The sequence below is a fragment of the Artemia franciscana genome, chromosome 6 (genome assembly GCF_032884065.1).
Source record: "Artemia franciscana chromosome 6, ASM3288406v1, whole genome shotgun sequence".
NCBI classification, from domain to species: Eukaryota; Metazoa; Arthropoda; class Branchiopoda; order Anostraca; family Artemiidae; genus Artemia; species Artemia franciscana.
The window spans coordinates 6,687,126-6,710,678 of record NC_088868.1 but is presented as its reverse complement, the minus strand read 5'-3'; the positions used below and the strand labels follow the sequence as shown (position 1 = coordinate 6,710,678).

General features: G+C 36.1%; 1 protein-coding gene across 19 annotated transcripts in view; it reads right to left on the bottom strand.

Moving 5' to 3' along the window:
- The window catches only part of LOC136027968 (protein NDRG3-like), a 221,938-nt gene that overhangs the window by 68,549 nt on the left and 129,836 nt on the right, over positions 1-23,553 (bottom strand). For all 19 annotated transcript variants that reach the window (XR_010617712.1, XM_065705449.1, XM_065705450.1 and 16 more), the window contains 2 exons: positions 16,680-16,826; positions 2,664-2,933 (listed from right to left, as the gene is read on the bottom strand). Coding sequence is in view for 18 of the 19 variants with exons in the window: in XM_065705449.1 (XP_065561521.1) it covers positions 2,664-2,933; positions 16,680-16,826 (417 nt within the window). In the remaining variant the exon portion in view is untranslated. The remainder of the gene's footprint in view (positions 1-2,663; positions 2,934-16,679; positions 16,827-23,553) is intronic.

The following is a 23,553-nucleotide window of genomic DNA, read 5'->3' as shown; positions in this document are numbered from 1 at the left end:
TTTTAATGAAAAATAATAATTCTACGAAATGAGCCAAATTTTTGCTTTCGGACAAGTCAAGATAGTAGCGTTTAAGCGCTCTTTTGAACTAACTGTATCATCTTCACGAGGGCTATGCACCCCCAGTAATGTTGAGTACCAATTTGGTGGTCCCACAAACTTAGACCTTTTAATGAAAAATGTTAATTCTATGAAATGAGCCAAATTTATGCTTTCGGCCAAGTCAAGTTAGTAGCGTTTAAGCGCTCTTTTGAACTAACTATATCATTTTAACGAGGGCTATGCATCCCCAGTAACATTGAGTACCAATTTGGTGGTCCGACAAACTTAGACATTTTAATGAAAAATAATAATTCTACGAAATGAGCCAAATTTATGCTTTCGGACAAGTCAAGATAGTAGCGTTTAAGCGCTCTTTTGAACTAACTGTATCATCTTCACGAGGGCTATGCACCCCCAGTAATGTTGAGTACCAATTTGGTGGTCCCACAAACTTAGACCTTTTAATGAAAAATATTAATTCTATGAAATGAGCCAAATTTTTGCTTTCGGCCAAGTCAAGTTAGTAGCGTTTAAGCGCTCTTTTTAGCTAACTATATCATCTTCACGAGGGCTATGCACCCCCAGTAACATTGAGTACCAATTTGGTGGTCCCAAAAACTTAGACCTTTTAATGAAAAATATTAATTCTATGAAATGAGCCAAATTTTTGCTTTCGGCCAAGTCAAGTTAGTAGCGTTTAAGCGCTCTTTTGAACTAACTATATCATTTTAACGAGGGCTATGCATCCCCAGTAACATTGAGTACCAATTTGGTGGTCCGACAAACTTAGACATTTTAATGAAAAATAATAATTCTACGAAATGAGCCAAATTTATGCTTTCGGACAAGTCAAGATAGTAGGGTTTAAGCGCTCTTTTGAACTAACTGTATCATCTTCACGAGGGCTATGCACCCCCAGTAATGTTGACAACCAATTTGGTGTCCCACAAACTTAGTCCTTTTCATGAAAAACATTAATTCTATGAAATGAACCAAATTTATGTTTTTGACCAAGTCAAGTTAGTAGCGTTTAAGCGCTCTTTTAAACTAACTATAGATAGATAGATAGATAGGTGTATTTCAAAAACCCATGGGCCATATACACACGAAAATATAAATAAATAACAAACAAGCAAGGAAATTAACAACAGTACGAATTACAAACACGCACAAAAAAACAGAATTCAACGCAAAAAGTGCCTAATCTAACAACAAAAGAAAATAGTCATATAAAACTTTTTCTTCTTATCAAGGATTTATCTATATATACTCCCACTCGAAATATTGTGGTTGGGTTACTATTTTGTAGAATACCCGGAAGCATCAAATTAATCCCATGCAAATAAATTTCCCGTAAATCCAAGAGCACCGGGCATTTCCGGAGAAAATGATCCAAGTCTTCATCATCATCATTACAAAGGGGACAAACATACCGCCTATCAGGACCAACTATCATTTTATTTTTGTCGAAGTTTGCCTGTTCTGGATTGGAAGACAATCCGCCCTAAGCTGAATCCAACGACGTAGAATCATAGCCGGTAAATTAAATTTAAAATAAACTTCCTCTCCAAAACTAGGTTTTGCCTGATTATAATGTTGTAGGGTTGTAGAATCTAAAACCAGCCCTTGCCAATGCTGGATTTCCTGACTCTCTAATATAAACCGTACCTGGCTTTCTAAATTTGTTGGTACATCACTAGAGCAAAGACCATTATTCCATAAATAAGACATTCCTACTTTCTACTATATCATCTTCACGAGGGCTATGCACCCACAGTAAAATTGAATACCAATTTGGTGGTCCAACAAACTTAGACCTTTTAATGAAAAATATTAATTCTATGAAATGAGCCAAATTTATGCTTTCGGCTAAGTCAAGTTATTAGCGTTTAAGCCCTCTTTTAAACTAACTATATCATCTTCACGAGGGCCATGCACCCCCGGTAACATTAAGTACCAATTTGGTGGTCCCACAACCTTAGTCCTTTTAATGAAAAACATTAATTCTATGAAATGAACCAAATTTATGCTTTCGACCAAGTCAAGTTAGTAGTGTTTAAGCGCTCATTTAAAGTAACTACATCATCTGCTCGAGGGTTATGCACCCCAGCCATGTTGAGTACCGATTAAGCAAGCCATCAAACTTTGTCTTTTTAATGAAAAAAGGGCTATGCACCCCAACCATGCTGATTACCGATTAAGCAAGCCATCAAACTTCGTCTTTTTAATGAAAAAAGGGCTATGCACCCCAGCCATGCTGATTACCGATTAAGCAAGCCATCAAACTTTGTCTTTTTAATGAAAAAAGGGCTATGCACCCCAGCCATGTTGAGTACCGATTAAGCAAGCCATCAAACTTTGTCTTTTTAATGAAAAAACGGCTATGTACACAGCCATGTTGAGTCCCGATTAAGCAATCCATCAAACTTTGTCTTTTTAATGAAAAAAGGGCTATGCACCCCAGCCATGTTGAGTACCGATTAAGCAAGCCATCAAACTTTGTCTTTTTAATGAAAAAAGGGCTATGTGCTCCAGCCACGTTGAGTACCGGTAACATAAGTCAAGGAAATCTGACCTTTTAATGAAAAAGAAACAGAAACCTAAAAAAATTTAATATATACCTTCAACCAAGTCGAGTTAGTAGGGTCTAAGCGGCCATTGAATGTAACCGTATCATCTTCATGAGGACTGTGCGCTCCAACCACGTTGAGTACCGGTACAGTGATCCGACGAACTTTGTCCTTTTTAGTCTCATCCAGTTCCCTGACAATACCCAAATCTGATCGTTGTACATACGAATCGATGAACAGAGCCAGGTTTTTTGCATTTAAATGTTGAACGAAGTACTCACGGTAGACTTGCGATAAATCATGCTGCCTTTCTTGATATCCCTATAAAAATAGAATAGACCATTTAAAGATACATTCTTATATAAATTATATACAGATAGAAAAACTACATATAAGAATAGATATAAAAAACATCGAATATAAAACAGAATACCCTAATTGTAATTTTTTACTTGTTTTCTACTTTTTTTTAGTAACACTGAATTAGTTTCGAGACATGAAATTAAAGAGCCGTTGGAATTAGCTAAGATTGAGATGCTTAACTTTAACCGTTAGACTGAAAAGATTTTCTCTGTAAATAACCTCTTCCCTTTTTTCAAGAAGGAAAAAAATTGAGATATTCATTATTTTGCTTTTATTTGACGTATTTTATTGATTTATGGGCACATGCATGATATGTCCCTAATCACTCAAGAAGTGAAGTTAGGTTAATTCTAATAAAATATAAGTATCATAAAAATATTAACTTTAGAAAAAAATTTGGGCTATATTTCTGCACATTAGAGGTTGGAGGCCTGCGTGCAAAATGTGTTCGCTGCAATTACTCTGATATTATGAAGTAAGAATTGTTTTCTGACTTCACACTGTCCAAATAATTTACCCCCCTCCTCCTAATGTGCAAATATATAGCCCAAATTATATATTTCCCTTCTTCTCTGTCACTTGTTTTTGTCTTTTCTCATGTGAAGCTGAAAGAGACTAGTAAAAAAACCGGTTTACAGTGTGTCAATGGATGAACATCTTGAATGGGTGGGGGTATATTATACAAATACCGATTTATTTTTTTAAAGTGTATCGTAAATCACTGTTTTGTTCTAATTGCTGAAGTACTTTTAAAATTTCATTTATGTAATTGAACATTAAAAGTCACAAGATCCTTCTTTAGGCAATTCCAAAATTGCAAAAAAATATTAGGATCAGTACCCAAGGCCGTATGTAGTGGTACAGAAACTTTAAAAACACATACAAAAATAGTTTATATGCATTTGTGTTACGTTTCACGAGTCGGAAAAAAAATCGGGGGGAGGGTCAAACCCCATGGGCCTCCCCTCCTGGATACGGCCTTAGCAGTACTACATTTCTGTGACTCTTGCACACTGAATTGTGAAAATAAATAAATACATCTAACTATTTAAATTTGCTTCGTCCGTAGAAATTCAAATAAGAGCTAAAAGTTCATATGGCACTTGTGACGAGGTCGGAAGAGCCAAGAGTTCATATGGTGTGAGCTCTAACAAAATTCTAAGAATCAATAGATTGCTTTAAAAGGAAAATCAGAGGCTTAATGCCGGTCGGTATTTGAAATTAGAACTCCGAGTCACGAGGTCCTTATAAATATCAAAATTCATTAAGATCCGATCACCCAATCGTAAGTTAAAAATACCTCAATTTTTCTAATTTTTCCTCTCCCTTTAGCCCCCAGATGGTCGAATCAGGGAAAACGACTTTATCACGTCAATTTTTGCAGCTCCCTGACACGCCTGTCAATTTTCATCGTCCTAGCACATCCAGAAGCACCAAACTCGCCAAAGCACTGAAACCCACCATCTAACTCCAGCAAAGAGAGTGGATCCAGTCCGGTTACGTTAGTCACGTATCTACGAAATTAATAAGCATTTTCCAAGATTTTTGGTTTACCCTCCAGCTCCCCCCAATGTCAACAGATCTGGTTGGGATTTGAAATAAGAGCTCCGAGACATGAGTTCCTTCTAAATATCAAATTTCATTAAGATCCGGCCACCCGTTCTTAAGTTAAAAATACCTCAATTTTTCTAAGTTTTCCAAATTAACAACCCCCAGCTCCCCCAAAGAGAACGGATCCGTACCAATTATGTCAATCTCGTATATATAACTTGTGCTTATTCTTCCCATCAAGTTTCATTCCAACCCTCTATATCCTCGGATCCGATCCCCGTTGAAAATGGAGTATCTCAGACATAAGATTCTTCTATATATCAAGTTTCATTGAGATCCGATCACCCATTCGTAAGATACCTCGATACCACGTTTTCAAAGAATTCCGGCTTCCCCCTTTAACTCCCTTTAATGTCACCGGATTTGGTCGAGATTTAAAATAAAAGTTCTAAAGCACAAGTTCCTTCTTCATATCCAATTTCATTAAGATCTGATAACTCGTTCGTCAGTTACAAATACCTCATTTTTTCTATTTTTTTCGAGTTACCCCCCCCCCATCTCCAAAAAAGAGAGCGGATCCGGTCCAGTTATGTCAGTCACCTATCTTGGACTTGTGTTTATTCTTTCCACCAAGTTTCATCCTGATCCCTCCACTCTAAGCATTTTCCAAGAGTTTAGGTTCGGCTCCCCCCAACATCCCCTTCACCAGATAAGGTTGAAATTTAATATAAGAGCTCTGAGACATGACATCCTTCCAAACATCAAATTTCATTAAGATCCAATCACTCCTTCGTAAGTAAAACTACTTCATTTTTCTAATTTTTCAGAATTAACCCTCCCCCCACTCCCCCAAAGAGAGCGGATTCGCCCGGGTTATCTCAATCACGGATCTAGGACTTGTGCTTATTTTTCCAACCCTGTTTTATCCCCCTCCAATCTAAGCGTTTTCCAAGATTTTAGCCCCCCCCTCGATTCCCCCCAATGTCACTGGATCCAAGCGGAAGTTAAAATAAGAGCAATAGACACGCTCTGAGACACGATATCCTTCCAAACTTCAAATTTCATTCAGATGCGATCACTCCTTCGTAAGTTAAAAATACCTCATTTTTCTATTTTGTTCAGAATTACCCCCTCCGATTCCCCAAACAGAGCGGTTCCATTTCGGTTATGTCAATCACGTATCTAGGACTTGTGCTTATTTTTCCCACCAAGTTTCATCCCGATCCCTCCACTCTAAGCGTTTTCCAAGATTTTAGGTTCCCCCCAATGTCACTAGCTCCAGTCGGGATTTAAATCAAGAGCTCTGAGACACGATATCCTTCCAAACTTCAAATTTCATTAAGATTAGATCACTCCTTCGCCAGTTAAAAATACCTCATTTTTTCTAATTTTTCAGAATTACCCCCCCCCCCCACTCCCCCAAACAGATCAGGTCCGTTCCGGTTATGTCAATAACGTATCTAGGACTTCTTCTTACTTTTCCTACCAGGTTTCATCCCGATCCCTCCACTCTAAGCGTTTCCCAAGATTTTAGGTTCCCCCTTCAACTCCCCCCCCCCGATGTCACCGGAACTGGTCGGGATCTACAATAAGAGCTCTGAGACACGATATCCTTCCAAACATTAAATTTCATTAAGATCCCATCACCCTTTCGTAAGTTAAAAATACTTCATTTTTCTATTTTTCCGAATTAACCCCCCCCCCCAGATGTTCAAATCGGGAAAACGACTATTTATAATTTAATCTGGTCCGGTCCCTGATACACACGCCAAGTTCCATCGTCCTAGCTTGCCTGGAAGTGCCTGAAGTAACAAAACCGGGACAGACAGACAGACCGACAGAATTCGCGATCGCTATATATCACTTGGTTAATACCAAGTACCATAAAAATTAACGATGTATTGATGCCTTAAGACAAAAACACCGTAAAAGAGGGGCTTAATTTGTTTCCTTAATTTGTGTAGCCTTATGTTTTCTGCTTATTTTACTGATTCTTCACTGTTAATTTTTCACATTAATTTTTGAACGTTAATTTTTTTTTAATCTGCAGGAAAAAATCACACCGAAAATGCATAAAATTTTACGTTTTTTGCCCGCAAAAATTCCCATTATTTATTTTATAAGAAATAAACATATCTAACTATTTGAATTTTAAGAAAAAATAAACGTTCAAATGGGGATAAGTCCATTTATTTAGACGTGAAAACAGGTACACAAATCTATATATTTCGATCACGTATACAGCGACCACAATTTAAGATATTAAATATCTAATTTAAGGTATTACGCAGAGAATACGTTAGATTTTACGTTTTTTGCCCCCTAAAATTCAAAAAATTAACGATGTGTCATAATTTGTTTAGTGCTTTATGTTTTCAGCTTATTTTGCTGATTCTTCAGCCACATTTCTTCTTTTTAAATTTGGCGTCCGCTGCATGGAGGTTTAGTTATACTCCTCTAGTAGGAGGAGTCTTTATTAAAACTTGAACTCTTGATTTTTCCTAATTTTTCGTTGTTTATAGTTGACTATAATAATTAATTAATTATTAATTATAAATCGTAAATTATAAATAATTATAATATTTATTATAAATTGTAAATAATTAATTATAAATCGTTGCGTAAATTTCCACTTAACCAAGCGAAAAATTAAATTATATTTCATTGACCTTGATACTTTTTAGCCGAAAAATTGATTTTTACGAACTTCTTTTAAATCTATCCTCTATTATAAAAATCGTTAGTTGAAACGGTACTTATATTCTTCACATTCTTCCAATTAAGAAATGAATATTATTTACATAGCAATCATTATTATAAATCCAATAATAAGGCAAAGAACGCGTTAATAGTCTAAAAGAAGTGCAATTCAAAAATTCTCTTCATACTTTTATGCTTTTTCCCAGGAAAAATTTTCAGAAATTCAATTTGGTACGATTGCCAGAAATTTGTCGAATATGCCTTCGAATTATATCTTTAGAATATCTTTAGATTAGAATAGTACAAATAAGATAATTTATATATTTCCAATAAAGAATCGGGCATGACTCATACGACTCATACAGTATGCACTTTTAAAGCGCTAGATCTTTCAACAAAAGTCTTTCAAATCTATCTTACATAATAGAAAGCATTAGATGACAAACTAAATTATTAACATTCTTCCAATAAAGAATCCAAGGAATTCCAATAAGAATCACCAACACCCTTTTTCAAAGGAAAGAGGTTCACAAATATACCTGGTACAGCAATGACGGACGAACAAGAAAGATGTTAGACTACATAATCGTGTCCCGACGCTGGTATTCCTCTAAAATTAACTGCCGAACTTACAGAAGTGCAGGATTGGGAAACACCGACCACCGAGGCTTGTGGAAACACCGAGGCTTGTCGAAACACGAAACACCGAGGCTTGTCGTCTCTAACCTTAGACTACGCCTTAAAGTCCAGAAAAGTGATCACCGTCCCCCCGAATTAGACCTGAACAATCTCGCAAACTCCAACACGCGCCAGGTTTATGCTGTCTCCATCTCAAACCGTTTTGACTGTCTTGGTCAAAATTCAGAATCTGAAGAAGCATGGCAACTATTCAAAGACGGCGTATTGCTTTCGGCCGAAAGTACTATCGGCCGTCTGAAGCCCAGAAAAAGTCCTGGATATCGCAGGAAACTCTAAATGTTATTGAACAGCGTCGCAGAGCACGCCTAGCGAAGGATATGGTTACCTACAGACGTCTAAATGGCGTAAGAAATGAATTCCTCTACAGAGACAGAAAGCTGTTCACCGAGAAAAAGACCGCCGATCTCGAGGAGGCCGCCAGAAAGGGTGACACATGCGCTCTATACAAACACCTTCGGGATCTTACAGATGGAAAGCCATCCTCCCTAGGCCCTATCACATCTAATGACGGAAAAATTCTCACTGACGAGAGCACTCAACTGTCTGCCTGGAAGGATCACTTCTCTTCACTTCTAAGCCTGGACTGTGTTGGCCAGCCCGACTCTGACCTTCTTCAAGTTGCATCTAGCACTCCCAAGGCCCCGTTTGACAGTGTGCAACACCCTTTCACCTCTACAAAAATCCTGAAATCTCTGAAACGGAGGAAAACAATAGAGCCCCAGGAGTCTGTGGTATCCCTGCAGAACTGCTGAAATATGGTGGGGCAGCGACCCTTCTCTGGCTCCAAGTACTGTTCTTCATAGTATTTCGTACAGAATGGATTCCAAAAGACTGGCGAGCGGGCATCATTCTGCCTCTCTGGAAACGGAAAGGCAGTCGGAAAATCTGCTCCAACTAGCGTGGCATCACACTCCTCTCTGTGCCCGGGAAGCTCTTCGTTATGACCCTCTTGGACCGCTGTACCACTTTCCTCAGAAGCCAACGAAGAATCCAACAGGCTGGCTTTATGCCAGGAAGGGCTACCATGGAGCAAATATACACAATGCGGCAGCTGATAGAAAAGACTCGAGAATTTCAACATAAAGCATATGTTGCCTTTGTGGAGTTCAAGGCTGCTTTCGATTCTGTCGACCGGCAATCACTCTGGCTCATACTGGAAACAACGAGACTACCAGCGAAGCACTGCAACCTTTCGAGCGGCTCCACGAAGGGACTGAGAGCTTCGTGCAAGCCAATGGCAGATGCAGCCCATCTTTTGAAATCAATACTGGAGTTCGTCAAGGCTGTGCTTCTGCTCCAGAGCTATTTAATTGTGTCATCGACTACATTATGACTCGGACCATAAACTGCCTCCAGTGTGGGTTGCATTACGGTGATAGAGTACTTTCGATAGACGATAGACTATGCCGATGACCTTGCTCTTGTCTCCGATTCACCGTCGAAGCTCACAGAAGCCCTACAGATACTTGCTGACGAAGGCTTAAAGATAGGGCTGTCGATTAACTGGCAGAAGACAAAAGTGATGTTTGTTCAACCCGGAACTCACCGCGTCCCCCGCCAGTCCTAATGGTCGGTGACAAACCAGCTGAGATTGTTGAGGAATTTATATACCTTGGCTCTATCGTCTCAAATGACTGATCAATCCTCAAAGATCTAATGCACCAAGTTGCCAAAGCCTCGGCAGTAGTGGGAAGACTAAGTGCCCTTTGGAGAAAACCTTCTATCAGCCGTAGGACCAAGATACGCATATACAATGCTTCGGTGGGATCCGTTCTTCTTTATGGAGCCAAAACCTGGCCAGCCACTCAGTCTGTGCTTAGCACCGTAAAAACAGCCCAAATAAAACATCTTCACCGCATTGAAGAACTACGCTCGCACGATTTTGTTAGCAACGAGAACCTCCTGGCGTTAACTGCTCAAACGCCAACGAACAATACGCTAGTACGGACATCTCCTTCGCATGCCCCCCGACACTACCGCACGAACGATTTTTGACTTTGATCCCGTACTACACGGCGGGAAAAGCCCAAGAGGTCGTCCTCCAACCAGATGGAAGGACACGACAGGTGCCTTAGCCATGGCAAATATTCAGGAGGACGTCCACATCCTTGCAAGAGACCACTCTAAATGGAGGCTCCATGTAGCATCACTCTCGACACCGGAAGCATTTCGGCAGGAGCATTAAGTCAAGTCAATAAAGAATTGGGCATGATTCACATAGCATCCAGTTTTAAATCAAAAAATCTTTCATCGGTGAACTTTCAAATTTATCTTCAATTATGGAAATTATTAGCTGGAATCGTGCAAACTAGAATATTTACATTCTTTTAATTAAGAATTGGGCATGATTCACATAGCACACACTCTTAAAGAATTAGATTGTCCATTGATGGGCTTTCAAAACTATCTTGAATTACAGAAAGCATTAATAAGAATAGTAAAAACTTATATCTAGTTAAAAACTTATAAAACTTATAGATAACTTATATCTTTCCAATAAAGAATTGGGCATGATTCCCATAGCATCCAGTTTTAAATTAAAAGATCTTTCATCGGTGAGCTTTCAAATTTATCTTCAATTATGGAAAGCATTAGTTGGAATAGTGCAAACTAGATTATTTAAATTCTTCCAATTAAGAATTGGGCATGATTCGCATAACACCCACTTTTAAAGAACCAAATTTTCGATCGATGGGCTTTCAAATCTATCTTCTATTATAGAAATCACTGATTAGTGGAATAGAGGTTATTTTAATTATTTACGTTCTGCCGATTAAATTTGGACATGAATTACGCAGCATCCACTTTTAAAGAGCGGGATATTTCAATAGCGGGCTTTCAAATTTATCTTGAATTATAGAAAGCATTATTTAGAATAGTGCAAACTAGATTATTTATAATCTTCTAATTAAAAATTGGACAGGATTAACAGAGCATCAAACTTTATATATTAAATAAAAAAAACAAGTTTTTTTAACTGCAAGCAATGAGCGACATCAAAACTTAAAACGAACAGAAAATATTCCTTATATGAAAGGGGTTGTCCCTCCACAACGCCTCGCTCTTTACGCTAAAGTTTGACTCTGTCACAACTGCACTTTTTAAAATAATAAAAAAAACTTTAGCATAAAGAGCGAGGCGTTGCGGAAAGACAACCCTTTCATATACGGAGTAATTTCTGTTTTCATGGTGTGATTTTCCTATGACTTTTAGGGGGTGTTTCCCCCTATTTTCTAAAAACAAGGCAAATTTTCTCAGGCCCTTAACTTTGTATGAGTAGGACTAAATTTGATGAAACTTAAATCAGCATAAAAGTCTGATTCTTTTGATGTATCTATTAGTATCAAAATTTCGTTTTTTAGAGTTTCGTTTACTATTGAGCCGGATGGCTCCTTACTACAGTTCGTTAACATGAACTGTTTGATCCAATAATGGTGCAAAGAACGCACTAAGAATTTAAATTACTATAATTACTGTGTATGCGATAATTATACAGAAGCACAGCAGGCATCAGCTTGTAAATTGAAACACGTGCCAGAATACTGAAGGAATACTGATTATTTCCCAAATATTTTTGAAAGTAATTGGTGACCACTTTGAACCGCAAGTAAGAAAGAAAAGATAATTATTTGGTAAGATTAAACTATTTTACGAATCAATTCTAATCAAGAAAATCATACCACATGGTACTGATAAAGCTATAAATTTTACCTCTTAAAATCCTATTCGAAAAAAATCGAAAAAAAATGCGATTTGTTGAATTTATTGCGTTGTAAAAAAGTATTTTTCAAAAAAATATTTAGGCGATTATTTGAATTAGCTTAAAAGCTTATCGTCGTTATTCCTATTCTGAGTACAGGAAAGACATACATTATTCAGTGCTACTGCTCTTTGGGATTTTCTCACAGATCTTGGGAATTTAGTTCTAAGCTTGGGATCTTAGGAGAAGTATATACTAAACATTACCCTAAAAATAAATAAAAAAATAAAGTACAGGTTATGTAATTGGGATTTATTACGCATATTGGGATTTTCGCAAGAGAGTCTTGCTATATTGATAAATTCTCATTGACAGCCGTAACAATTTGTCTTTTTTTTTCTTTTTTTTTCTTAAGACCAAAACTATTGCTTAAACTAAATATACATACATGGACAAGAATAACAAAATTGAAACACAGTATGAGCTTGAACTACCCACCAGGCAGAGGAGGATCTACAAAATTTAGACAGGTGGTTATTTAGGATCTACTATATTTAGTATTACTGCTAAAATAAAATGATTATGAGACAAAACTGAAACTATCAGATCCTGCAACTGAAGAAAAGTAAACAAGTTCAGCTTCCAATCAGAATTTGAGCCATAAAAACATACAATACTATTTAAGGCAATATCCAGGATTTTTGTTCGGGGAGGAAGGTATTTTTTCGGAAGAGGTGGGGGGGGGGGTGCAAAAAAACTTTGAAAAAATTCATCAAAAATCTGTTTATATGCATTTTTGTTACGTTTTTACGAATCAGACATACATTTCGAAGAGGAGTCCAAAGCCCCTAAGCTCCCCTGGATACGGCCCTGGTTATGAACTTGACACAACACAGGTACCATGTCTAACGAGAAAAAGTCTTTGGATGAAGAGACTTAAGGTCTAAATTTTTCGGAATAAAATCAGCGACACAGATAGCAAGCACCATACGTTAAAAAACGTATATATGTTAAAACGTATAAGCACCATACGTTAAAAGCTGGACCCAGAAAGACACAAGTTTGCGGCTACTGAGAATTAACTGCATTAGTATTACCATATAGACAGAAGAATAAAAAAACAAAAAGAGAAAAAAACTGAAGCTCTCAAATTCCACCACGTTTTTAGCCATAATGGGTTCAACCGCTAGTAGGCTAGTATAAAATACTAATAGTGATTAGAAACTTGACAGTATGGGGTAGCAAACCTTATTAAAATGTTTATATTCTTAAATAAAGACGCATTCACATCAAACTTATTGACCTTTTCTTTACTAAAGCTTGTTTCAACCGTGAGTTTTTAACTTTTCCCTGTCAATACTTGGGTAGTCACCCCCCCCACCCACGAGCAAACCTCATTCCATTCAGCCCTATGTAACTCAGCCTCATTCGAATCAACCCCTGTTATGTGGTGGTGCAGTGTGTTTGATCTCAGCCTGGTAATAGAGGAAACAGATCTCGAACCCAGTTACAGGAACAGATTGCACGGCCATCGTAGTCGAGAGACGTCGTTAATCTAATACACATAAACAATTCAACCCCATTTGGTAAATTTCGTGTGGTTAGGGAAGAGAGAGGGAGAGAGAGAGCGGGATAGAGAAAGAGACAGCGACAGAGGGGGAGATATACGGTAAGAGAGGGAGAAGGAGAGAGAGGGGAAAGAGAGTGAAGAAGGTATAGAGAGAGAGGCAGAAAGAGAGAGGGAAAGGAGCAGAGAAAGAGAATACTTAAGTCCTTGGGGCAAAAGGGAAACTGAAGATGCTTAAAAAATGATGAAGTTTCTAAAACTCATGAATAAGGAGTTACACTTAACCTCTTTTTTTACCCACAATTTTTACTGGGTCGAGAACCATTTTACCAGATGATCTCCAGGGCCAGATTTAAAGCTTAGACGCTACTAGACATAAGCTTTATTGTCGCTCCGTGTTTGCGAGATTTTCGGGGAAATCCTCCAAAAATTTGGAGAGAGTGGAAGCACTGAAGACAACGCAACTGATGAGCCAAAAGTAATGAGAGATGCGATATCGAACTCCCAGCTGTCATTCTTGGGAGGTATCTGATAGTTTATAAGTGGCCAAGGAATTCCTGTGTTGTTTTAAATTCACTTTTTCTTTGAATAAGTAGCGTCATGGCGGAGTGCCACTTCGACGACGAATCAAATCAGTCAATTTTTCTATAATACCAAAATCACTTAGTGATAACTTATTGCACCTCTTGGCATTGTCCGACCCTGGGCCCGGGCCTAGTGGGCCAATGTCTAAATCCAGGCCTGAATACCTAGCCCTGTATGGGCAGCTCTGCTTTGGAGCAAGCAATTTATTTCTTCTAAAAATTCTTACAGACAATTTCAGCAATAGCAAAAGAAGAAATAGCAAACAATGACTGTTCAAATGATACATATTAGGAAAATATATAAGTACTATGAATAACATAAAAAAAATATAAAGCAGAAATAACAATCATACAATAAAGCATATTCAAAAAACTAGAAAAGATAAGAAAAATCAGAGAAGCAATTTAACACTCTTAATAGCGCAACATTGCCATCTTCTTAATTTTCTTTTTCGATTGTATCTTCTACAAACAGCGGTCCATTGATTCTTTTCAACCAAAAGCCTACTGTAAGGGACTCGAAACTACAATGCTATATAAACATTCCCATCATTTGTATTCCCCAATTTCCAACTTGAAAGAAAGTCATTTCTAATAGAGAAGCTTTTTTAACCACACTTCTGGGTCATCATTTGCCAAAGGTCAGAACAGAAATATGATATTTGATCCTGTTCAAGATAATGGCGAGAACTACCAAAGGGAAAATAGATAGTCAAAATAAAACAGTGCTATAAAAAGGAGAAAAAGATAGAGGATAATAATCTGAATTATTTGTTTATATTATTTTTTCTATTGTTTGGTAAATGACGACTTATACTTATTGACGACATGACTGCCTGTCCATGGATTATTCTTTATGGTTGATTGTGTATGGCTATGCTGTTTGACCTATGTGATTGTATGGATGAGTAGGGTTAAGGCCTCATTCAAGTGCTTGTCTATATTAATCACTAATTTAGGAAAACAGTCTTCCTTTTCTCCTTCTGTCTCTGTCTTTTTTTTTCTTTTTTTTTTGTGTGTTTGTGCTGTTGCATTGGTGATTTCTCTTTTCATGATATATTATATATATTTATATATATGTATATATATATATATATATATATATATATATATATATATATATATATATATATATTATATATATTGATAATATATATATATATGTATATATATATATATATATATATATATATATATATATATATATATATATATATATATATATATATATATATATATATATATATATATATATATATATATATATATATATGAAGTATTTTTGAAATACTTTATATATATACGGGGCATTTTTGAAGTATTTTTGAAACAAATTTCAAAGTGTTTTTGGGCGCATTTTCGAAGCCCCCACGTTTTCGGTGTGCTCTTTTTGTTTTGACAAATTCAGCATAGAAAAATTAAATGATTTTACTAAGTCTTTCTTTAATCAAATTTCTACAATATTTCTACCTTAAGCAGTTAAACTTAGCTCAATTCAAGAAGAAAAATAAATAAGAGTGAGAAAGTGGAGAAAACGACGATAAAAGCAATAAAGGGAACTGAAAAAGGCGGGAAAAATGTAAATAAATGCGGTCAAGATGAATCGTAATAACGAAAAAAAGAACTAACCTAAGTTTTTCTTTCAAACCAGGTTGCCCAATCTGTTCTAATCCAAGAAATGCTTAATGAATCTTAGAACATACTTGATACGTTTCATCCTCTTTATGCAATCAGCATTCAGCTCTCTGACAGCTCAATCAGCCGTCAGTCAGCCAATCATCTCTCTTATTTGACTTTAGGTTTATGGCTTCATTTATATGAAGTACCATTTTTTGGAGTAAAAGTCTAGATAAGGGGTTTTTGTCTTTTCTAGAAAGTATTTGAAGAAAATGAGTTAACTCTCAGAAAGTCCAGAGCCTTAATGATCCCCTTGGGAGGTATTTTGAAGCACCCAATTTCACCCTTCCCCCTCTACAGGGTATTGTCCTTTGAAGACCTTTTAAATCTTTTTGTTAAAGGAGTGAAGTCTTGAGAAATAGATGTACCACTCAATGAGACCCAAATCCCAAATTCTAAATTATAACTTTACCGTTTTTTTTCTTTCTTTTTAATATGTTAAGTTTATTCCAAATTGAATCAGAAAAGTTAGAAAAGAAGGAAGGAGAAGAAAAGGAAGTAAATATATTTTAGTCGAAAAAGGTCGAATGAAAAAAAAGAAGAAGTAAAAAAGAGAAGAAAACAGATGCACAAGTTTTACAGCAAAAGAAAGAAACTGAAAGAAAGAAGAATAAGAAAAAGAAGTAAAAAAAAGATGAGAATTTTTTTTACTTATTTTGGTTTGCAGCGTGAATAAATTTCCATACGAAGAAAGACTAAGCCGTTTGAAGCTACCGACACTGACATACCGAAGGAAATGGGATGATATGATTTCAACCAAAAAAATCCTTTTTAAAAACGCCCTTCCCGGTCTCTTTGTACAGCTCTTGCATTCTGGCACTAGAGGACAATCGATTAAGCTCCGCAGCGTTCCACGTGTAGACATAGAGTGTCATCTCTTCAGCCAAAGAGTCATCAATCTGTGGAATCAACTGTCTGAGGAAACAGTTTCTGCAACTTAAACCGACACGTTCAAGTCCCACCTTGATAAGGAATGGCTCTGCCAGGAGTACTTTACAAATAGGAAGCTGCAGAGTCCTGCACAAGAGTCTAGATCAACAACCACAACCTACACCAAACAAAATCTTTTCATCACTGGAGCATCACAAGGATGTAAAATCCTTATATCGCTCCAAGCTGTGATTTAAGGTTATTTAAGGTAAAAACAGAAGCAAAAGTTTTACAACAAAGAAAGAAATTGAAAGAAAAAATAATGAGGAAAAAGAAGTAACTGCTAAATAGCTTACTCTTCCAAAGTGGTGCCACATAAGGTAATCCAGAGTGCCTTCACCCAACCCTTTGGATTTCAAGTGACGAGCATTGAGTTTCTGATAACCCCATTCAATCCAACCAGCAGCTGTTGAAGCTGTGTTAATCAAAATCAGGCCGTCAACCTACAACAGAAGAACATGGGTTATGTATGTAAGGTGGAATTTTATGCCTCTTGGAGAGCGTAGGAAATATTTATGGAGAAATAGATTGAGGGATGGTCCTTACAGCTGCCCTATGTGTGGAGCACAGCTTAGATACCAATACAGTTACGAAAATTCGATTTATTTTTGGGACACAGTGCGCGGTAGCGATGCTAGTGGCTGGAGACAGGAAACTGTCAATCTGAATCTAAATGTCGGAGCAATTGGACTGATGTCGTGAATAGAATCGTAAAGCTGTAATTCATTGCTATGTGAAAATTATGCCAATTGGACCACGTATGCAACAAAACAAAATTGCGTTCCCGCCTATGGTGTTGTAGTACGATCTACGCGTCGGAACGCGAGCTTGGAGGAGGAACCAAGTTCAGAGCTCTGTACTAAAAGCTTCTCATAAGCAAGATAGGAGTTTTCATAACTGTATTGGTATCTAAGCTGTCTTTGCATCATTTTTTAAGGGAATGTAGGGAGTTACAGGAGTTTCGCTAGGAAATATTTGGTAGGGAGGTCGGGGGGAGGGATTTGATTTTGGAAATCTTGAGAGGTGGGTGCTACTTGAATATAAATATTATTGGAAAGTTTGTCCGGGTAGGTATGAGGTTTCGTGATGATTTTCTTAAATAATAAGTTTTAGTGTCTTTTCAGTCTATGTTTTGCTGCTCTATTTTTCGCTTGTTTTGTCTATACCACCATGGCCCAATTGGGCTTTCGTGTGAATAAATCTATCTATCCATATATATCTATCATGGTTATAGTTAGATCATTTTAGCCCGTTTCCCAATTTTTCTAAAAAACAAGACTAGTTCTGATACACTTGTACGCTAATGTCTCTAATTAGTTAAAATTAGAGCAGTAGTCCATTACTTCTAATACACTAGAATTAAACTTTATTACTTTTTAAGAGAGGCCATTTTAAATTTTCAAAATAGCTACATCAAATAAAAAAAAGGTAATGAGATATTTTAGGATTAAAATCCATTTGACCGCGCGGTCTTAAAAACACGTTGTTTTAAAGAGAAAAATTTCAGGAATAAAAAAAAAAATGCAATTAGGGTTTTTTGATATTTATTTACATTTAATTTTTAATGCTCAAAAATATTTTAGCAACGACGATACGGCCATACGATTTCGGTACTACAATTTAAATTTTCTAACTATTTCTACCGGACAGAAAAGGCAATAAATTGAATTTTGGAGAAAAACGGAGAAATTTTCCTTCTGAAAAGGCGATCTTAAAGAACAATGCAAAAGTGAGATACCTCCCATTAATACAGTTCTTCTATGTCATTCTGTTATTTTAAAAGGTGTCATTATACCCAAAGGTATAATTACACCCTAAGGTATCATTAAACCCAGCCCCCTAACAAAGCAACGCAGGCGGTTCTTGTTCTTGATAATTCAAACCGACTAAGCTCAAACATGGTTGGGTAAGCATTAGTCATCGTCTAAGTCAAACTACAGCTGAGGAATTGGGAGTTAGAAACTTGAGTGGGAAACTCACTACATTATGCCCCACAGGTCCTGGAAATTCAAACTCAAATTAAAAAAGGTAATAAAGCAAATGATAAATGTGCAAATGAGCACTAACCAACAAATAAAAATAACTATATACAATGTAATATAAAATATACAACATAACAGAAAAGTATATACTAAGTGAAAAACAGAGTTGACAGAGTCCTCTAAAAAAACAACCCTCTGCCATCTGCCCAAGCGGTTTCTACCTTTAAAGAATTGCATGAATTAGGTCGTGTGCGCCACGTCCAACTCGCGTATATTATATGGAGCACGAAGCGGACTAAAAACAGAATAAAACTGGTCATGCCTGACACGATGTGGCATAAGTGTGCCATGCGCTGCAAGTACAAGCGCTACTCCAAGATATACACCTCTTGGCAGAGCTTTAAATAAACAGAAAAGGCTCTAAAAAAGCAAGCAAAAACTAAATGAAACAGAAACGAAAGGCTGAAATGTCACTTGCGCTTTACTGAAAAATGACACTGCGTATTTTGAAGTGTGTTCATAATTAGTCATAACATCAAAAACATGATTAATATTAAGGTTAATGAGAAAGGAATAAAGAAAGAATTAAATGCATTTGACTTTTAAAAAAGAAAATTAAAAGACATTTTTGCATCATTATTTTTCCTTCTGATCCCATTTCGATCAAATGTATATAAAATACGACAAAAACACCATATATCCCCGTGGTAATTTTTAAACGTAAATGGGAAATTTCAAAAGTATTTTTGAAGCAACTTCAGAATTTCCATTGACTTCTTATGATGGGGAAGATTGAAAGGATCTTTTCTTTTTAAGGCAATAAATTGAGAGACCACATATCTTTCAAAAAACAAAAATTTTACGCTTGTGGGAGTCAATACTAATCAATTTTAATATAGAAAGCATAATTTTCCAAACAAATGATCGAAGAAATTTTAATTTCAGAGTAAAAAAAAAACAACAATCAATCTGGAATTAGTTCAGAGACACGATTACTAGATCAAGAACGAGTTTTGGGGATATATGCATACAAAAAAACAAAAATCTCGAAAAAAATAAAAAGGTCAAAGCAATATTTTTATTTTTACTCTTTTTTAATTTTAGATTTTATCCTTTTTCTCTTTTAAATTCTAATGTTTTAGATTATTTATGTTCTTGACGCTGAAGATGTCTAGTTTTATACAGGCAAACATTCGTCGTGATATTCATCTTTTCTCTTTACTGGCCACAGAACCATTGCTTCTTTTCTTTTGGGAATTGTCTCTAAAGTCTTGTCATGGTAAGCCCGATCGGCTTACCATTTATACTTAATGGGATAAAGCCTTATAGAATGTTTAATTAATTTCGTGACTGAGGAACTATTCCCTCCTTTCAAACTCAGCCAGCAATCACCTTCCAAGAGAGATAGGTCAAAAGACATCCAATATCACTACCACTTGTCGAAAAATGAATAGCTACAAAACGTGTTTTAAACCATCTTTTTTTACAATGTCCACTATTGTTACATTGTTTACCCCCCCCCCCCTTAACACAATGTGTTCGTTTATCATTAATGATACGAGAAGAGGTAATAAAGGGGGATTCAGAGAAAGTTTGAACTTCGTGGGAAAGGGCAAAGGTTAAAGAATTGGTTGAATACATTTGAAAGGGCATACAGGTTGAAAGCACAAAGGTTGAATACACTTGGAGGGGGGGGGAGCGTTCGCAGCTATTGGCCTTAAGCAGCTTGGTGCTGTAGTGAGTTGTTAATAGTAACAATAGTAGTTAGATGCCTCTCTTTCACCAAGATTTGTCTATTTTTGGCGATTTTTATATACCATTAGCTGCTACGACGATAAATACAAGTTCAGAAATATTAGCAAGTAAGAATCATTTGAGAATAAAACTTTATTTTATCTGGTCATAGACACAGGGTTGCCACGGTTAGTACCAAAGTACTATTTAATACTTTTTAATCAAAATAAAGCTTTTTGAATACTTTTATGCCTTGGTGGTACTTTTATAAGACCGTAATTAGTACAGTTAATTTCACTGAAGTGGCAATCCTGCTTAGACATCTTACTTTAGAACAAGAGCAACTCAAATTCCAACTATTCCTAAGCCCTGTAATTCTTGTGATTGTCTATTAATATCTTATTAATATTATCTTATTATTAAGATTATTAAGAATGTCTTATTAATGACTTCAACCCTATTCCCTAAGATTTGTTTTTTCTTTGTGATTCTTTAAGCATGTCTGAGTTAGAAACTATAACTGCCATGGATGTAAGCGGCTGATGTTTCCACAAAAAAGTTTCTTATTTTTATTTTTGTGGAAATTTAGAACATAGAATATGAGGAAGTATCTTAATATAAGATTTATTCATCATGAAATACGCATACAACATTGCATTTTATTATTCCCCCGAAGGTTCTTTGGCCTGTAAAGAAGAGGGTCACTTTCTTAGAGAAGAAAAGAGTCACTTCTTAGAGAAGAAGAAAACAAACAAAAATCACTCACTCACAAAGAGAAGAGCAAAAAGAAGAAGAAAAGAAAATATAAATAAATGAAAACTATAGAAAACAAAACTAAATAGATTGAATAGCCTAACTTAATTAAATGGATCAGTCAATTAAATAGACTCCAATGCAATACTAACAAATACATATATAGATATATATATATATATATATATATATATATATATATATATATATATATATATATATATATATATATAATATATTATTTGTCTATATTATTTTTTCTATTGTTTGGTAAATGACGACTTATACTTATTGACGACATGACTGCCTGTCCATGGATTATTCTTTATGGTTGATTGTGTGTGGCTATGCTGTTTGACCTATGTGATTGTATGGATGAGTAGGGTTGAGGCCTCATTCAAGTGCTGGTCTATATTAATCACTAATTTAGGAAAACAGTCTTCTTTTTCTCCTTCTGTCTCTCTCTCTTTTTTTTTTTTTTTTTTTTTGTGTTTGTGCTGTTGCATTGGTGATTTCTCTTTTCATGATATATATAAATAAGTAAATTGATGAAATAACTTCTAAGAAGCCAAAGAATTTTTAACAATTTTTTTTGAACAAACCAAATGAGTGGCACCTTCGAGTTGATTCGGGCAATTTATTCCACATAATATGACTCGCAATTAAAGGATTAAAATCTCCCCTTAAACAAGGAGCAAAAGGAACTTGAATATGATTTTGGTATTGCGAAGATTATAATTATTCTGATCAGAGGTAAAAGATGGTGGACCACTTAGGGGATGGGGGAGGTAACCACGAAGCTGAGAAAAAGTAAATTATGCACACGAAAAAATATACAGTGAGTCGATATCAAGTACTGGGATAACTCTTGAACGATTAGTGTCCTTAATGAGGTTTTCGGCTTTATTGTAAACCTTAGACAATGGTTTTAACAGTGAAAGAAAGGTTGGCATCCATACCATTGGACAGTAAGAAACGTAAGATTAGATCAAGCAGTGAAAAAGGATTTTCAAAATTGATCCACGATAATATGTTTAAGTTTCCTTCAAATACCGAGACTCCTGCATATCTTCATTTTAATCAAATCAATGGGACGTTTAGAAGACAAGTTTTCATCAACCATAATACTCAAAAAACGAATATATCGTCTTTAGATCAATGAATTATCCCATTTGGCTGATGAATCTCTGATAACTGGGAAATCTGAGAAACATATGACTTAGTGGAGCAACAGAAATTAACTTAAAGAAGATCATTTACATAAATCAAAAATAGCAGAGGCCCAAAGCTGATCCCTGAGGGACGCCAAAATTTACTTGTGAGGGTGAACGGAAAAGTGGATCAACAAAAATTAACCTATCATTCAAATAAGACTGAAACCAAGAAAGTACATTACCCCTAATTCCAAAATGAGACATCTTCGATAGAAGAATCTGATGGGTTAAGGAATCGATTGCCTTAAGAACATCTAGGGACATAGCAGCTGGAATTAATCCCGAATCTAATGCAGAATGTATAAAATTCAAAAGGATCATACAGGCATGCTCAGTAGAGTGAAACCAAATTGAACCAATTGAAAAACACGAAGAAGTTTTTTAGATTTTAAAAAAGTAAAGAGATGAGAGAGCATAGTCTTCTCAAAGATTTTACTAAATACTGATAAGATTGACATTGGTCGATAATTTGCTAGATCATTTCTTGGTCCACTTTTATACAGAAAAATAAGCCAAGCACGGTTGAGAGCATCCCGAAAAACGCAACATTTAAATGAAAGATTAGCAAGTTTTATTAGGGGCAAAACTATTGAAGGAAGAATAGATTTAACTACCTTAGTAGGAATGGAATCTGGCCTAGATGAACACGAGTGTTTCATGCCATTAACATTTTTAGTAATTTCACTTACTGTTACTGGCTCTAGAAACATAGACCCAACAAAATACGGCCCGAAGTAAGATCTAAAGTCCGGCTTAGGCCGAGACAAAGTAACTGTGGAAGCAATATTCTTCCTAATAATCGCGAATAACGAAGTGAATACCTCTTGGACATTAAGCTCACACTGTGCAGCTTCATCACCAATGACCAGGCTCATAGGTAAAGAGCTAGATTGAGAACCGGGCTTAAGCACAGAATTTATTACCTTAAAATCTGCAAATTTAGCCCCGGTTAATCCATACACAACATGGAATAATTCTGACCTCACAAGGAAATTTCTAAGAAATAATTCCCCTCTCTTTTAGGTCGCGTAACATACCCGATTTCAACCCATGTGATTTATTCCATATTGGGCAATGTCCCCCCCCCCCTTGGAATTGAGTCGCTCATCTAAACAATTTTTGCATTCCAATACAAATCTTCAAAAGGAAATCAACTTCAGCGTAGAATGACCTGTCAACTTGATCAATCGCATGACTACAGGCAATCACGGCCAATTTTTCTTGTGAGGTCAACAAGGCACATTTTCATAGCACTATTTTGGGACAGCAAGGGTCCTTTCAACTAGCCTTAGGGTGAGTGTTCCCCCTTTTGAGTTTCTCGTGAACCTCTTTAGACCTTGCCCTGTCTTTGTTGAGTGCTGTTTTGATTAGTTATCGAAGGCCTAACAAGGGTTTTTGGAGCTAGCCTAATAAACCCACTAAAAATGGAGGAAATTTACAATTCTATTATAACAAATTCTTGGAGTGTTGTATTGTACTGAGTTGGG